Genomic DNA, 18,071 nt, shown 5'->3' with positions numbered 1-18,071 from the left:
GGGAAAAGCCTAATGATGTATTTAATGATGTCTTTTAAATACAGTTTTGACACTTGGTGGAAAAGAAAAAAATACAAGTAGAGAATTAAGAGCTATGTGGACAACTGCAACTTCCAGGCATTTCAGATTTTAAAAATTCTGCCCCGTTGCTAATGCTGGCTAGGGATACTATATGCTAAGGTCTGACAGCAGGCAGGCAGGCAGAGTTGTTAATCTCTGTTTTAAATAATGCATGTGCTATTTCAATGAGAGATGATAAGCAGTAGATTCTTGTATTGAATCTAGAGATCAGAGGCTGGATCAACACTCTCCTACATCCCAGGATAATTTTCAAATCTAAGGGCCCTTCCACACAGCCCTATATCCCAAAATATTAAGGCAGATAACTCAGATAACCCAGTTCAAAGCAGATATTGTGGGATTGTCTGCCTTGATATTCTGGGATATAGGGCTGTGTGGAAGGGCAGCCAGTTCAAAGTAGATAACCTGGGATAAGATCCTGGAATATAGGGCAGTGTAGAGCTAGCTAGAGGAAAAATGCAGTAGGAGGCCTAGAATACAATGCAATAAAACTACAAGAATGTCTACTGTCTGAGATTTGAAAAGGGAGAAAAATATAAAATGTAGTTTGTAGAGAGGATAGTACTTCTAGAGAGACAGTTTTTAATTACATTGTTGCACAAACCAGGACGAAAATAGGGGGAATCCTGAGTGAAGAGAACGGCAATGCCATACAATGCAAAACAATAACAACAATAATGGTAATAATAATTAACAAAGTGTAAAAATTATCTTTACCGTTTCAATTGTATATGCAATAGATAATTTTCAGACACCCTTTGTATATGGAACCCAAGACGGTTTTTGCAATGTAAGTTGAAATAAAACACAGCTAAAGCAATGTGAAAGTTTAAAAACATAAACAATCCAATTAAAACATTGATCAAAACAGTTAAAAACCTTGAAGTCTTGCCTTTACAAAATACTGCCTAAAGTAAAGTGATTGTAAATATGTAATTGTCCTATTATAATGAGTTTCAGTACAAATATCAGTTTAAGTAACTTTCATAGTACATACATAATATATATATATATATATATATATTAGTACAAACATAATATATAAAATTTACAAAATAATTTCATAGGTCAAATAGATCAATTTCAGTATGTCCACAAAGTTTTTGACAAATATTCATGTAGTGTTCCACAAACTTGGGAATATTGTTCACTTTGAATACATCAAACTTAGAAACAATTTGCCTTGTGTTCAGCAAACTTGGGAATATTTTGTGGACATACTGAAATGGATCTATTTGACCTATGTAATTATTTTGTAAATTTTATATATTATGTTTGTTGCACTATTAAAGTGTGTCCTGTATGTACTATGAAAGTTACTTAAACTGATATTTGTACTGAAGCTCATTATAATAGGGCAATTACATATTTACAATTTATTTATAGATATCTGTGTTATTTGAGTAAAGTTTTTTTTTTTTGGTCGTGTCAGGAGTGACTCCTGTGTGAGAGAATTGGCCGTCTGCAAGGACGTTGCCCAGGGGATGCCTGGCTGATTTTGATGTTTTTATCATTCTTGTGGGAGGCTTCTCTCATGTCCCCGCATGAGGAGCTGGAGCTGACAGAGGGAGCTCATCCGCCTCTCCCCGGATTTGAACCTGCAACCTGTCGGTCTTCAGTCCTGCCGGCACAGGGCTTTAACCCACTGCGCCACCGGGGGCTCCTATTTGAGTAAAGTAAAGTGATGAAATAATGTCGCTATACAGCAGGAATGGGCAGATGTTTTGGACTTCAATTCCCACAATTCCTAACAGCCGGTGGTGCAGTGAGTTAAACCCCTGTGCCGGCAGGACTGAAGACCGACAGGTCGCAGGCTCGAATCCAGGGAGAGCGCGGATGAGCTTCCTCTATCAGCTCCAGCTCCCCATGAGGGGACATGAGAGAAGCCTCCCACAAGGATGGTAACACATCAAAAACATCTGGATGTCCCCTGGGCAACGTCCTTGCAGACAGCCAATTCTCTCACACCAGAAGCGACTTGCAGTTTCTCAAGTTACTCGTGACATGACCAAAAAAATAGTATTTTTAAAATACTGCATCGGATATTTGGAATTCAAGTTCACAGGCAAGATGGATCAAAGTTCCCTTTATTTAAACATGGCACCTATGTTTCTTCAAGAAATAAAATCTACTAACATGCTGTAATTTCAATTGCAACCCTAAGGTGAACCTATCATGGGGTTTTCTTGGCAAGGTTTGTCCAGAAGGGGTTTGCTGCTGCCTTTCCTCTGAGGCTGAGAGAGTGTGGCTTGCCCAAGGCCTCCCTGGTGGCATCCACTCAAATGCAGGCCTCACTCATAGAATCATAGAATCAAAGAGTTGGAAGAGACCTCATGGGCCATCCAGTCCAACCCCCTGCCAAGAAGCAGGAATATTGCATTCAAATCACCCCTGACAGATGGCCATCCAGCCCGTTTAAAAGCTTCCATAGAAGGAGCCTCCACCACATTCCGGGGCAGAGAGTTCCACTGCTGAACAGCTCTCACAGTCAGGAAGTTCTTCCTCATGTTCATATGGAATCTCCTCTCTTGTAGTTTGAAGCCATTGTTCCGCATCCTAGTCTCCAGGGAAGCAGAAAACAAGCTTGCTCCCTCCTCCCTGTGGCTTCCTCTCACATATTTCTACATGGCTATCATATCCCCTCTCAACCTTCTCTTCTTCAGGCTAAACATGCCCAGCTCCCCAAGCCACTCCTCATAGGGCTTGTTCTCCAGACCCTTGATCATTTTAGTCGCCCTCCTCTGGACACATTCCAGCTTGTCAATATCTCCCTTGAATTGTGGTGCCCAGAATTGGACACAATATTCCAGATGTGGTCTAACCAAGGCAGAATAGAGGGGTAGCATGACTTCCCTAGATCTAGACACTATGCTCCTATTGATGCAGGCCAAAATCCCATTGGCTTTTCTTGCCGCCACATCACATTGTTGGCTCATGTTTAACTTGTTGTCCACGAGGACTCCAAGATCTTTTTCACACGTACTGCTCTCAAGCCAGGCATTGTCCCCCATTCTGTATCTTTGCATTTCGTTTTTCCTGCCAAAGTGGAGTATCTTGCATTTGTCACTGTTGAACTTCATTTTGTTAGTTTTGGCCCATCTCTCTAATCTGTCAAGATCGTTTTGAATCCTGCTCCTGTCCTCAAATCAAACCACGAATTCCCTGACTCTCATGTTCAGATATACAGTGGTGGCTGTATCTGAGCATCTGCACTGTCCAGTAAATGCAGTTTGGTGCCACTTTAACTGCCATAGCACAATGCTATGGAAACCTGGGAGTTAGTTTCCCATGGCCTACCAAAAAGTGATTGATGCCTCCCCAACCTATCCATCCCAGGATTCCAAAGCACGGAGCCATGGCAGTTAAAGCGGCGTTAAACTGCATTCATCCTACAGTGGGGATGCACCCTAGCGATGGGCCATGGGGTTCGCCCCTTCTTCCCTTCCCCCTGAGCCGCATTTGCCCGGTCTTGGGGGCTCCCCAGCCCTCCAGCTCCTTCCCCGGGTCACTCACTCGCCGCCGGGCTCCATCCTCTCCCCTGTTGCTAGGCAACGCCGTCAAACACTCCGGCTTCCCCTCCCTCCCTCCCTCCGCCCCCTTCTGTTCGGAAGGTACCAACGGGGAAGGACGAAAGGGGGAGGACAAAGTTGGCCCAAACCATCGCTTCAGAGAGAAAGAGGGTAAGTCACGTTGAAAGGTATGGAGCTAGTAAAAAACACAGAGATAAAAATGTAAGAGTGACACATCTCCAAAACGAAGTGGGCAGATAATTGAAAACAGTATTTATCTGTAGTTCTATGGAACAATTGTTGCTGTTATTGGGTGCCTTCAAGTAGTTTCAAAACCTCACCACAGGTTTTCCTGGCAAGATTTGTTCAAAAGGGGCTTCTCCTTGCCTTGCTCTGAGGCTGAGAGAGTGTGACTGGCCCAAGGTGGAGGGTGTCATGGCTGAGCGGAGATTCGAACCCTGGACTCCGGAGCTATAGCCCAAGGGTGCATCTACACCAAGCATGGGCAAACTTCGGCCCTCCAGGTGTTTCAGACTTCAACTCCCACAATTCCTAACAGCCAATAGTATGATTTTATTTATGTATTTATCGTGTCATCCGCAACCAGAACATTGTATTACATTTCTAACAGAACAAAACAAACAAACAGATTAAAAACAACAACAACAACAACAACACAAATTTTGCAAACTTGGTAGCTGATTAAATGTCCTTTGACCAGTATCTGGCCACTTGGAGTGCCTCTGGTGTTGCTGCAAGAAGGTCCTCCATTGTGCATGTGGCAGGCTCAGGTTGCATTGCAGCAGGTGGTCAGTGGTTTGCTCTTCTCCACACTCACATGTCGTGGATTCAACTTTGTAGCCCCATTTCTGAAGGTTAGCTCTGCATCTCATGGTGCCAGAGTGCAGTCTGTTCAGCGCCTTCCAAGTCGCCCAGTCTTCCGTGTGCCCAGGAGGGAGTTTCTCATCTGGTATCACCCACGGATTGAGGTGCTGGGTTTGAGCCTGCCACTTTTGAACTCTCACTTGCTGTGTTCCAGCGAGTGTCTCTGTAGATCTAAGAAAACTATGTCTTGATTTAAGTCGTTGACGTGCTGGCTGATACCCAAACAGGGGATGAGCTGGAGATGTTTCTGCCTTGGTCCTTTCACTATTGGCTGCTACTTCCCGGCGGATGTCAGGTGGTGCAATACCGGCTAAGCAGTGTAATTTCTCCAGTGGTGTGGGGCGCAGACACCCTGTGATAATGCGGCATGTCTCATTAAGAGCCACATCCACTGTTTTAGTGTGGTGAGATGTGTTCCACACTGGGCATGCATACTCAGCAGCAGAGTAGCATAGCGCAAGGGCAGATGTCTTCACTGTATCTGGTTGTGATCCCCAGGTTGTGCCAGTCAGCTTTCGTATGATGTTGTTTCTAGCACCCACTTTTTGTTTGATGTTCAGGCAATGCTTCTTGTAGGTCAGAGAACGGTCCAGAGTAACTCCCAGCTATTTGGGTGCGCTGCAATGCTCCAGTGGGATTCCTTCCCAGGTAATCCTCAGAGCTCGGGATTCCTTGTCTGTTCTTAAAGTGAAAGGCACATGTCTGTGTTTTAGATGGATTAGGGATCAGTTGGTTTTCCCTGTAATAGGCAGTTAGAGCACCTAGAGCTTCGGAGAGCTTCTGTTCAACCATCTCAAAGCTCCCTGCTTGGGCGGTAATGGCATGATCATCAGCATAGATGAAACTCTCTGTCCCTTCTGGCAGTGGCTGGTCATTTGTGTAGATGTTGAACATGGATGGAGCGAGCACGCTCCCTTGAGGCAGGCCGTTCTTCTGTTTCCGCCATCTGCTTCTCTGGCCCTGGAACTCAACAAAAAAGCTCCTGTTTTGTAGCAGGTTTCCTATGAGGCGGGTGAGGTGGTAGTCCTTTGTGATATTATACATTTTTCTCAGGAGGAGGCGGTGGTTCACAGTATCATAAGCTGCTGACAGGTCTATGAAGACAGCTCCTGTGATCTGCTGCCTTTCAAAGCCATCTTCTATGTGCTGAGTCAGGTTCAGCACTTGCGATGTGCAGCTTTTGCCTTTCCTGAAGCCAGCTTGCTGTGGAATCAGACATGGGTCACCTTTTTCCCATAATTCTATGCAGAATGAGTCTCTCCAGAACTTTGTAGAGGTGGCACAGCAGGGAGATTGGTCTGTAGCTTTTTGGATCATTACGGTCTTTGCCTGGCTTCAAGATGGCAATGACTCCTGCTTTCCTCCAGATTTTGGGGATCTGACAGGATGCAGTGCAGTTGTTCATCAGCTCCAGTAGCCAGCACTTTGCTTTTGGGCCAAAGTTCTTGATTTGTTCCATCCGTAGATCATCCAAGCCAGCTGCTTTGCCCTTCTTACATTTATTGAGAGCCATGTCCAATGTAAATGTAAAGGGTTCATGAAGGTTGTTGTTCTCAATCTCTTGTTGTCTGGCTATTGGTTTCTTTCCTACTTTGGTGGCAAGGTTGGGTTTCCCGTTCTTCAAGAGTTGGTGTGCTATCTGATCTGCCTTTATGTTGGCATGGGTATTAGTTTGTGAGGGGTCATTGCTCAACCGTCTTAGTAACCTCCATGCCTTCTGGCTGCTCCTGCCCATGTCGACCTCTGTGATCAGCTTGATCCACTGTTCTTTATTGGGGGGACATGAAAGAAGCCTCCTCGCAGGATTGCAAGACATCCGGGCGTCCCCTGGGCAACGTCTTCGTAGACGGCTGATTCTCTCGATCCAGAAGCAAGCAGAGACGACTTGCAGCATGCAAACAAGCAAGCAAAACAACCAACGGACCTTTTCAGGACCAACCATGACAATAATCTCAATCAACATCGAAGGCATGTCAGCTCCCAAACTGTGAACTGTGCCAAGATAAGAAGTGTGACGTGCTGTGTGTCCAAGAAACACACAGGGATGAACGACAGAAACGACCCAAAGTCCCAGGAATGATCCTAGTAGTGGAAAGATCACACGCGCAGTATGGAAGCGCTGTCTTTGTCAAACCAGGCCTCCAAGTCAGCAGTGCCCACAATACTGAAGGAAACAATATCGAGGTTCTAACAGTAGAGCTTAATAACATCACTATCACCTCTGTGTACAAGCCCCCAAATGAAGAATTCTGCTTCTCCTCCCCTGAGAACTTTGACAGGCACCAAAGGGCGGTAGTAATTGGTTACTTCAACAGCCATAGCCATGTATGGGGCTATGCCCAAGAGGACAGAAATGGAGAGGCTGTCCTCTCCTGGTCGGAACTGCACAAACTATCACTCATCCATGATAGCAAGCTCCCACCATCCTACAACAGCGGAAGATGGCACCGAGGTTATAACCCAGACCTCTTATTTGTGAGCGACAGCATTGTACAGCAATGCACCAAATCAGTGAGACCACCAATTCCAAACACACAGCACCGACCAATAATATGCCAACTGCTCCCAACAATAAGGCCTCAGGAAGTTCGATTTAAACGAAGATACAACTTCAGAAAAGCAGACTGGACTAAATTCTCAGACATGTTAGATGACATGATCACATCGGTCGCGCCAATCCCTGAGGAATACGAACATTTTATTGAAATCGTGAAAACCTGCTCACGGGCCTCCATACCGAGAGGCTGCAGAACCAACTACCTTCAGGGCATTACTCCTGAAACAGCTGCCTTGTTGGAAAACTATTACAGGCTCCACAACGAAGACCCATTTAGTGAACAGACTATTCAGGCAGCGCAATAGTATGATATATTATATATATCATATATTATATATATTGTAGAATAATAATAATATAGAAAAATATAACAATTGTATATTATATATTACATGGAATATCTATATAAATAAAAATGTAAGAAAACTATTCATTTTAGAGAACGGGGAATAATTTGGAATAAGAAATAAAAATATACATATGTGATGGATTTAAGAGCTCCAATTAGTTGACAGCCAGGTTGCTCACCAGAGTGGCATACAGAGAGCATACAACCCCTCTGCTACACCAGCTGCACTGGCTGCCAATCTGCTACCGAGCACAATTCAAACTGCTGGTCTTAACCTTTAAAGTACTGAATGGTTCCGGCCCAGATTACCTGTCCAAACGTATCTCCCGTTATGAACCATCACGAAGTTTAAGATCATCCAGGGAGGCCCTGCTCTTGACACCAACATCATTGCAAATGCGACTGGAGGGACAAGAGACCAGGCCTTCTCAGTTGTGGCTCCTTGACTATGGAACTCTCTCCCCAGTGACATCAGATCTCCCCCCCCCCCTTCAGAAATAAACTCAAAACTTATGGGACCAAGTAGAGGCAGTAATTGAGAATAAGACTCAAGTGATAGGAATGACAATGGACTGACCTGGACTTGGATTTTAAACCTGTGTGATTTTAAACAAATGCCTTATTAATGTAATGTTTAATGAATTGTTTTAAATGTATTTTTATGAATGTGGATGGCACTGAACGAGTGCTTGTTGTGAGGCTGCCCTGAGTTCCGCCTTGGGAGGTGAGAAGGACAGGGTACAAATGTTCGAAATAAATACATATAATGATCTACTGTTTTATTATTGTATACTTGTATATTTGAAGTGATAATGTTTTCATTTTGGACCGTTTTGAGTCTCCATATGGAGAGATAAAGTGGGATATAAATCAATAAATAAAAATAAACTCGCGAGCTTCCATGATCATGGAGGCATGGCAGTTAAAGTGGTGTCAAAGTGCGCTAATTTTACAGTGCAGATGTGCCTCGAGGCTAAACTACACGTTAGCATGTCTCTAGCCCAGGGCAGGCAAACTTGGGCCCCCCAGGTGTTTTGGACTACAGCGCCCACAATTCCTAACAGCCTCAGCCGCTTAAGCGGCTGAGGGGGGAAAAGGAAAGGGCCTGAGGCTGTTAGGAATTGTGGGCGTTGTAGTCCAAAAGGAAAGGGCCTGAGGCTGTTAGGAATTGTGGGCGTTGTAGTCCAAAACACCTGGGGGGCCCAAGTTTGCCCACCCCTGGGCTAGGCAAACTCCAAAGCGCATAAGGAAAAACATAGCAGTCCAATACTCTAAAACATTTGGGAAAACATATCTCAACCTGGGGTCCCCAGATGTTTTTGGCCTACAACTCCCAGAAATCCCAAGAGCTGGTAAACTAGCTGGGATTTCTGGGAGTTGTAGGCCAAAACACCTGGGGACCCACAGGTTGAGAATCACTGTGAGCCTTTTATGCTGTCTGTGGCTATACAAAAACAGCACGCGCCCTGCCTTCTTCTAACTCTCGCGATATCTGGAGAGGGAGAGAGTCCTCCTACCCGTCCCTGGCGGCAGTCGAAAAGTGGCGGGCGGCGTCATTGTTGTCATCGTGGTCATGGCGCAGGCCTCTCCCAGGCCCTCCTCGTCCTCCTCTTCTCCGCCTCCGGTGAAGGTCTTGGCCTCGCAGCTGAGGCGCTGCTGCCGCCGCCGGGATCCTGAGAGCGGATGGCTGCTGGACCGGGCGGAGTTCGGCCGCGGGGCGCTGGCGGTGCCGGTGGTGTGGATGCAAGGCACGGTGCTGAGCGTGGAAGCGGGGCCCGGCGGAGGCGCGGTGCGGCTGCGCGACGGGAGCGGCTGCTTCGTGGCCGAGGGCACGGGGGGCGTCCCACAGGGCAAACCCTGCCTCCACGCCGGGAAGTACGTGATGGTGCTGGGCCTGGTGCGCTCCTGCGGCCCCGGGGAGCCCACCCTCCGCGCCCTCAAGCTGACAGACCTCTCCGGGAACCCCCTGAACGAGGCCATGTGGGAGGCCGAGGTGGAGGAGCTGCACAGGCGCGTCCTCCCCTGAAGTGAAGGTGCGGGGAGCCCCCCCCCCCCCGCAGGCCTTCCCCTGCCCCGCCCCAGAACCCCTGCAGCAGCTGGAGTAGACTGGACGTGCACAGAAGCTGGGACACTTGCTATTTCTAAACAACCTGACTCCAGGACAGGAATTTCACTTTATACAGTACTTTCTTTTCTAAATGCTGGGACACTGTTATATCTAAACAAGCCGACTCAAGGATAGGAATTTCCCTTTATGCCTTCCTTTCTAAAAGCTGGCACACTTCTTATTTGCAAGCAAGCCAACTCGAGGACGGTAATTTCACTTAATGCCTTCATTTCTAAAAGCTGGAACACTAGTTACTTGTAAACAAGCTGACTGGAGGATAGTAATTTCACTTTATATCTTCATTTCTTAAAGCTGGGACACTTGCTATTTCTAAACAAGCTTACAATTGAAGTAAGAGGTTCAGACATTTCACCTGTAGATGTTTAGAACTTCAAATGGGGTTTCCTCTGATATATTTTAGGCTTCAATATCAAATTCAGGTATATTTATTTATTTCCAGTATTTCTACCCCGTCCTTCTCAACCCCTGAAGGGGGACTCAGGGCGGCTTACATTTGGCAGTTTAATGCCATTAAATACAGCAAAGCAATATAACAACAATTGAAACAATAAATAGAACATTAATTAAAACAATAAAAACAGTATTAACCGCCGTATCACCATTCCAGTCAAATTCCATATCCAAAGCACTATTTATACCTGCTGTCCAAAATCCTGTCCCAGAACCACGACTTCAATTTCTTCCTAAAAGACGGGAGGGGTGATCTTACCTCTTTGGGAAGTGAGTTCCACAGATGGGAGGCTGCAGCCGAGAAGGCCCTGTCTCTCGTCCCCGCCAGGCGTATTTGCAACTCAGGCGGGAGTGAGAGCAGGGTCTCCCCGGATGATCTTAAACTGCAAGGCAGGACATAAAGGGAGATTTATTTATTTATTCCTTAAATCAAAAATCCGTGGCTTCTTGAAAGATTAGCCTCATAGTGTATGCCACTTTTGAAAAAGAAGGAATACTCAATAAAAAATTACACAAGCCAACAAAATTAAACTTTCTGCAATCATCAGAAATGAGAGTATCACAGCTTAAATCAATTTTATGCTCATTTAAATATGTCTTTATTTTTTTCCATCACATCAACTTTTTAAAATATAATGAATGGTACATTACAGCTGACTTCTGTAAAGTCTGCACATTTCACATCATATTCATGTAACACAAGCCAACAAGTATTTTTCATCAGATAAAATCTCCGGTCATTCTTCTAGAGTTTTTTTTCTCTTGTTTTTGTGATGAGGCTAATCAAATAATGCATTTACCCACTGATATCAATTAGATTTCATTTTTTTAAATATTTTGAAATCTCAATGAAACATAGTCAGTGGACATGTTCAAAGTAGCCTTCTGGGTTCCTGACTTGCCTTTTAGCTGAATATTGACTGGAAAATCCATGTGTAGTGCCTATTTGCCAGTTTTTCCTCAAAATCTTTAATGTGTACAAACTAAATTACAGTGAGTAAAAGAGTGAATTGTAAACCCTGTAGCTTATAAGCTTGTTTAGAAGTAGAAAACACCTTCTCCTTGTCCTGCCCCAGAACTGCTGCGGCTGGGGGAACAGCAGACTCAACATGAACACACTTGCCTTTCTTAAAAGCTGGGGTGCTTTCTATTTCCTAACAAGCCAACTAAAGTATAGTAATTTCACTTTATACTTTCATTTCTAAAAGCTGGGACGTTTTCTATTTCTAAACAAGCCAATTTGAGTATAGCAGCTTTACTTTTACACAGCTCTTGGGCAAAATAGTCCTTTTGCAGAACGCTCTTCAGCCTCAACTTCTTGTGGGATGTGCAAGCTCACCTACTGATTTAAAACACTATTTATTGACGAGAAAATAGACCAAATCAACTTTGGAAAACACAATGTCTTTTTACAGAACAATGCCTTGTTAAATCTACAGATTTGATTACAAAAACTGCTGTTTTATCTACAGCAATTCTGTATGTTATTGTTTTTACCAGGGGGTACTGTGAATTTATGATGTGTTGATTGTTTCTTGTCTACTCGTATGTTTTGTTTGCACTTGTATTTTGCATGTCACGCCTTGAGTGTTTTGTGAGCCGCCCTGAGTTCCTCTGAGAGATGGTGGTGGGAAATAAATAAAGTTTATTATTATTATTATTGTTATTATTATTCCTTAGCCTTTTCTTTTTGCTTGATACATGGACTCTCATACTGATTTGAAACATTGCTTACTAAAGAGGTAGCAAAACAAAATGGACCAAATTTGCAGAACTCTGCCTTGTTAAATCTGCATTTACCTGTCAGTTACTCCTTCACCTTAGCTTCTTAACTTGAGTGATGCATAAACCCATATGCTGATTTAAAACACAATTGATTGAAGAAATTGTTGGCAGAGTAGACCAAACTAACAAGAGGAGCTCTTTTGAAAAACACTGGGTTTTTTCTTCACTTCAAAAACATCTGGATAGCTCTAAATGCATATAATTTAAGGTTTGTATCAGGAGGATTGTGTTTTGTGAAATGGAGCAAAACCTAAAAAAAAAAATAAAAAAATTAGAGCATATCTGATTGGTATTCCCTGTTGGTGGCAGTGAGTCTTTTAGTGGCTCATGTTTTATGCTTCATGGTTTATGCATTTTAAAAGAAAAGCTTTGTAACAGAATTTCAATTGCCTTCCTAGTGTGTAGTTTGGGTGGGTGGTTGGGGGGAATAAAGGCATTCACAATCTATATAAATAAAATGTAATGTTCATTTGTGGGATTAACAGAACTCAAAAACCGCTGGGCAAATTGACCCCAAATTTGGACACAAGACACCAACCAAAGCAATCTATGTCCTTCACTCAAAAAATTAAAAAAAAACAACAACTTTAAACCCCCCAAAACCAAGAATACATAACAGTACATGCGTGAATGTCCCCTCCCCACGTGAAGGAAAAACAATAAACCAACTATCCGTTGCAAGCTGGCAATCCCTGCTGGTACCAAGTGAAGCTTAGCCATGGATTCAGGCTGTGGCTCAGGCACACAGTAGAAAGGATGCAGTTTGGCCCCACAATGCGATGGGATCCTGGGAGCTGTACTTTCATGCGGCTTTGTTGAAGCCATCTCTGCTGAGGAGGACTGATGTCCCGCCAAACTATGGATCCCAGGATCCCACAGCAGCGAGCCATGCTTTTGGGCCTACCCTCTTCCGCCACGCTGGGGCCTTGCGTGGGCCCTCCTTACCTCCCTCCCAGTCTCTGTCCTCTGTTGGCCCCACCAAACAGGGACCCCTCCTCCTTTTTCCCCAGTGAGGCGGGTGGGTGGCTGCTCCATGCAGGCGCCGTTTGTCAGACTTCACCTTCTCTTGCCTAGGCACCAATGTGAAGGGAGCTTTGAAGCCCTCAGCCTTGCTGGGCCTGGCAGGGGTGGGAGGCATTTTTTGAGGTGGGCCTTGCTCACCCAGCCCTGGCTCATTTCTTCTGTTGCAGGATGCCTTTCATGTGGCCCTGCCTGCATGCCCAATCAGCAAACAGGCAGGAAGGCGCCCTGCAGCCATGGCAGAAAAAAGAAGGGGCGGTGCTGGGTGAGCGAGGCATGCCTCAAAAAAAGCACCTCCCACCTGCTCCGCGCCTGGCCCTGCAAGGCTGAGGGCTGCGAAGCTCTCTTCCTGCCAGTGCCCAGGCAAGAGGTAGAGAAGGGAAGAGGGAGAGAAGAAAGGAGAGAAAGAAAGAGGGCAGGAAAGAAGCAGGAAAGAAACAGGAAAGGGAGGGATGGAAGCAAAGAGCAAAGAGGGAGGGAGGGAAGGAAGGAGAGAAAGAAGGAAAAGAAAAGAAAAGGGGGTAGGGAGGAAGGAAAGAGAAGAAAAGGAAAAAAGGAAGGAACAGAAGAAAGAGGAAGAGAAGGAAGGAAGGTGAAAGAGAAAGAGAGAGGGAAGGTTGGCCACAACAATGCATGGCGGGTACAACTCCCAAACTCAAGGTCAATGCCCACCAAACCCTTCTAATGTTTTCTGTTGGTCATGGGAGTTTTGTGTGCCAGGTTTGGTTCAATTCTATCATTGTTCAGAATACAGTTTGATTGTAGGTTGACTATAAATCCCAGCAACTACAACTCCAAAATGACAAAATCAATTTTTTGAGTGATGGTCACTCATTGGCCTGATAGGTATATTGTGTCCAAATTTGGTGTCAATTCGCCCAGTGGTTTTTGAGTTATGGTAATCCCAAAATGAACATTACATTTTTATTTATATAGATTTATTTATTTACCATATTTATATACCGCCTTTCTCAGCCCAGAGGCGACTCAGGGCGGTTTACAATTGGCAAAATCCAATGCCCCCAACAACATAAAATATAATTAAAACAGTAACATATAATATAAACCATATAAAAACAATAGATAGAATAAACACAATAAAACACAAGTCCTCAACGTCTCATTATTATCAAAGCAGTGAACCCCAGAATATCAAAGCAGTGACTTCCAGAATATCTGCTTTGAACTAAGCTATCTGAGTCCACACTGCTATATATTCCAGTTCAAAACAGATAATGTGCGATTTTATTCAGCTGTGTGGAAAGGGCCTTAGGGTGGAATCTGATACCATGTATTCGAAATATAGATAAATCTGTAATACTTCAAAATCCACCCTGTCCGTTTTCAATAATTCTTCTGACCGCCTGCAGTTGCAGTTTGGCACCTCAACTTTTTTGGCCGCTTGCATTTTCCTATTGCAGACCACTGACTGACGCTTCCAACTGGCTGCGGGTGGGCTCAGGTGGCGAGCTTGGAGTAGGAGAGGGCTTCCTTCGCTTGCCTTCGCGGCCTTCTGTAGGGGAACCGGGGAGGCTGGTGTGCCCGCGCGTGTTTGTTGTGCATCAGACACAGGGAGCGGACGCCGCACCTGCTGCAACGTGGAGGAGCTCCACCCACCCTTCAAGGCCGCCGAGCGGATCCGGGAAAGGAAGGAAGAAAGAGAAAGAAAGGGAGGAGGATGGGGCCGGGAGAGCGCCGTCAGTGTGGCCGCGCCCCCTTCCCACGCAGGTCCTCCCCTCGCGCGGCGCGGGTCCAGGAGTCGGCAGCGGCGGAGGTGGCGGCAGCGGCGGCCTTTGGGTGCGAACTTGCCCTTCGGGGCTTTTGGGGCGCGCGTGGGTGAAGAAGGAAAGGGAGGCTTCAGAGGGAGAGGTCGAAGGGGAGCTGACTGGGTGGGGTCTTCTCTGGCTGGGGCCCACGCGTGGGAGAGGGGAACATCTCAGCGTGGAAGATGGAGGAGGCCAAGGCTGCGCCCAGAGATCTCGGCTGTAATGCTTTGAAGTCGGGAGAGATCTATGTCTCCCAGGGCTTGGGCTCAAAGGCTTCCCTCCTGTGATAGGCTCGCAGCTCAGGATGGGGAATGGCTTGTAACACAGGAGACAGGGCTGGGAGGAAGATGCGCCTGAGGACAGCTGTCATTTGAACTGGGTTGGCCCTGTGGCAGTGCTCGGGACTGTCAAACCAGCCTTGGTGGATTGGACTCCAAGCAAAAGTTGGAAATTAGGAAATACTGGAACAGAAGGGAAATATTGGAAAGAGGCACTGGAGGAGGAAAATGTAATTTGGAAAAGAGGAAGGCAGGGCTGGACTTTATAAGTTTGATAATGTGGGATTGTAAGGCCAGTGTTGGTGAATGCAGCAAAGCCTGGAAACTGGTTATGAACAGAAGGGAAGTGTCACCCTGGAAAAGCAGGGACTGGCCATCTCATATTGCAAAGCTGTGTCTGAGACTATAATTTGAAAAGACATGAATGTATGTGTTGTCTTTTTGAGTTATCATGACTGCATAGGTAGCATGCTTTCCCTTGGTCCTTAGGTACACGTAGTACATGTTTGGTCCCAGGACCTCCTACTATTGTATGTTTGCCAGAGAGAGGCATGTACAGTATTATTGGGTTGCTGTGAGTTTTCTGGGCTGTCTGGCCATGTTCCAGAAGCATTCTCTCCTGGGTTGTTGTAGGTTTTAGGGCTATATGGCCATGTTCTAAAAGCATTCTCTCCTGATGTTTTGCCTGCATCTGTGGCAGGCATCCTCAGACATTGTGCAGTTACAACCTCTGAGGGTGCCTCCATAGATGCAGGCGAAACGTCAGGAGAGAATGCTTCTAGAACATGGCCATATAGCCCGAAAAACCTACAACAACCCAGTGATTCCGGCTATGAAAGCCTTCGACATTATATTCTCTCCTGAAGTTTCACCCACATCTATGGCAGGCATCCTCAGAGGTTGAGGGATCTGTTGGAAACTAGGCAAGCGAGGTTTATGTATCAGTGGAATGTCCAGGGTGAGAGAAAGAACTCTTGTCTGCTTGAGGTAGGTGTAAATGTGGAAATGGCCACCTTGATTAGCATTGAATGGCCTTGCTGCTTCAATGCCTGGCTGGTTGCTGCCTGGGGGGATCCTTTGTTCTATCACACTGGATTTCCTGAGAGTCAATATATCAGGATCCTGAGTTGTATTTGCATAGTATTCTTCTTTCATTAACAAACAAATCCAAATCTAGTTTGGCAGGAAAGGACTACAGAATGATACCCAAGACATATCATTATGTGAGAGGCAGGCTTTCATTCCCTCCAGATTCTAGGACAGAGTAGTGAAACTGGAGCCTTCCTTCCCTCCCAGTTAGCTGGCAAGCATGCCTAGTTTTTCTGAGATTTAGATACTTCTGCTTTTGTTTCAGGGTCCCCCATTATTGTTTTCTGTTTTAGAAGCTTTTAAAATGTTAATTGAATTAAAATGATCCAGCTGGGAGTGTGGAAGTGCAAAGCAGCCCATTAAGCCTGGGCAGAGTTGGGCGTATCTAATCTCATTAATCCTATGCTTAACTCCGCATAGGATCTGGCTGCTAATGGGCTGGTTGCCTTCCTTATTCCTTGATTTGTAGAGATGCTGCTGTAGGGAGAAAAGATTGTGTCTTGCCTCTCCTCCCCCATCACCTGAACCCAATGAATAATTCATGCTAGCTGTAGAGGCCGTGAAGTATAGATCTCATAACATATGGTATCAGTACTTTGAACTTGAACAATGCACAGCTGGGCTAAAAAGCACGCGGGGAGGGGGGATGGATGCTTCAAATGTAATAAATATATAGCTTCCCATTTTTCCCACCTGGTATTTCTCATAAATAATTTCCATTTTTTTTGTCTTTGTCTTCCTACATACGTTAGTTCCTTCCTGCTTCTCTAACTCTTTTAAATGGCAAAATAACTAAAGCGTTTCTGTGAAATTGCTCCAGATCCTGCTGATTTAATTCCAGTGATGTGTGCCTTAACAGTTGAATGGCCTTTTGGCCACGTGCACATTTCCTTGTAATGTCCGCAGGGAACAAATCTGTGAGTAAAAGTGTATATCCATTTTGTAATAGATATCTCGGATAGAAACTAGGTATTAAGAATCACAATGGGTCTGTTTGCAGATCCTTAACTGGAAAATATATTTAAATGAAAGTGCATGCTTCATATGTTTCAAGAAACAAGCTTCAAAAAAAGTTTTTTTTCTTTCTTTTGATTTGTATCCATTCTGTCTCTTGAAGTTGTAACTCAAGACACAGACTTCGAAGACTAAAAGTAATATTGAAACAGAATTAAGTTGTGTTAAAATTCTGCTGATTACAACATAATTGACAAGCACATCAATAAAGTACAGTATTCACCTGTTAAAAGCCTTTTACTCTGCCAGTCAGTTAATACAAGAATACCTGAATAAAAATGACTTCTCTCTAATGGAAGGACAGTGGGGAAGCATCTTAGATCCCTTTTGAGAGAAATTTCTATAACCTGGCAAAGCAAGTGAGAAATCTTCCTAAAGATAGTAATACAGTGTTCGCTACTTCGCAGTTTGCTTTTAGCAGACTCGCTGTTTTGCAGGTTTTTGAAAAAATTAATATAAAAGATAAAATATTTACGTCCAGTGGAGGCCTGGGACCTCAGCAGTGTGGCGGTCTGAGGTTTGGCAGGGAAGGCCTGCCTCCCTGGCCTGCTGCTGCCTGCATGGCTCCGGAGGCTCTGCTGGGGTCTGCGGAGGCCAGGGAGGCAGACAGGTGCCCTTGGGATAGGCTGGGAGGTGGGTAAGGAAGCACGGGTAAGAAAATAATGTATAAAATAATGTATAAATATTAAAATTTATATGGCGTCCCTACTTCGTGGATTTTCACTTATTGTGGGTGGTCGTGGAACAGAACCCCCACAATAAGTGAGGAAACACTATAACAGCAACAACAACATTACTTATAGACCACCCTCTCTCCTTGAGTTTATTCATTTGGGATGTTTTATCACACAGATTTCTTAGGCCAACACAAAAGTAGCAAAACTGGGAGCAAATACTAAAGATCAGCAAATCACTTTCACCATTTCTTTGTTAGAAAACATGTGGATCAGGATTATCTATATCAGTGGTTCTCTACCTTCCTAATGCCTCGACTCCTTAATACAGTTCCTCATGTTGTGGTGACCCTCAACCATAAAATTATTTTCGTTGCTACTTCATAACTGTAATTTTGCTACTGTTATGAATCATAATGTAAATATCGGATATGCAGGATGCATTCTCATTCATTAGACCAAATTTGACACAAATATCCGATATGC

At 44.8% G+C, this 18,071-nt stretch overlaps 3 protein-coding genes across 4 annotated transcripts in view; 2 read left to right on the top strand and 1 right to left on the bottom strand.

Moving 5' to 3' along the window:
• CCDC40 (coiled-coil domain 40 molecular ruler complex subunit) overlaps nucleotides 1–3,660 on the bottom strand; it is a 31,641-nt gene extending 27,981 nt beyond the window's left edge. The window contains exon 1 of the mRNA XM_067463849.1: nucleotides 3,595–3,660. Within this exon, the coding sequence (XP_067319950.1) occupies nucleotides 3,595–3,611 (17 nt within the window). The 5' untranslated portion in view covers nucleotides 3,612–3,660. The remainder of the gene's footprint in view (nucleotides 1–3,594) is intronic.
• A 5,223-nt stretch (nucleotides 3,661–8,883) lies between these two features.
• On the top strand, nucleotides 8,884–11,628 carry RMI2 (RecQ mediated genome instability 2). Its single transcript, XM_067463848.1, has one exon. The coding sequence runs from the start codon at nucleotides 8,955–8,957 to the stop codon at nucleotides 9,405–9,407; it is 453 nt and encodes a 150-aa protein (XP_067319949.1). The 5' UTR covers nucleotides 8,884–8,954; the 3' UTR covers nucleotides 9,408–11,628.
• A 2,586-nt stretch (nucleotides 11,629–14,214) lies between these two features.
• Nucleotides 14,215–18,071, top strand: part of TBC1D16 (TBC1 domain family member 16) — a 65,761-nt gene continuing 61,904 nt past the window's right edge. For both annotated transcript variants that reach the window (XM_060764329.2, XM_060764325.2), the window contains exon 1: nucleotides 14,215–14,561. The gene's annotated coding sequence lies outside the window, so the exon portion shown is untranslated. The remainder of the gene's footprint in view (nucleotides 14,562–18,071) is intronic.

Source organism: Anolis sagrei, chromosome 2 (genome assembly GCF_037176765.1).
Source record: "Anolis sagrei isolate rAnoSag1 chromosome 2, rAnoSag1.mat, whole genome shotgun sequence".
Taxonomy (NCBI): Eukaryota; Metazoa; Chordata; class Lepidosauria; order Squamata; family Dactyloidae; genus Anolis; species Anolis sagrei.
The sequence above is the reverse complement of the archived record's forward strand: the minus strand, read 5'-3'. Positions and strand labels throughout refer to the sequence as shown.

Bases quoted from the DNA above. Each gene is read 5' to 3' on its own strand.
- RMI2 (XM_067463848.1), top strand. From the start codon at position 8,955: ATGGCGCAGGCCTCTCCCAGGCCCTCCTCGTCCTCCTCTTCTCCGCCT.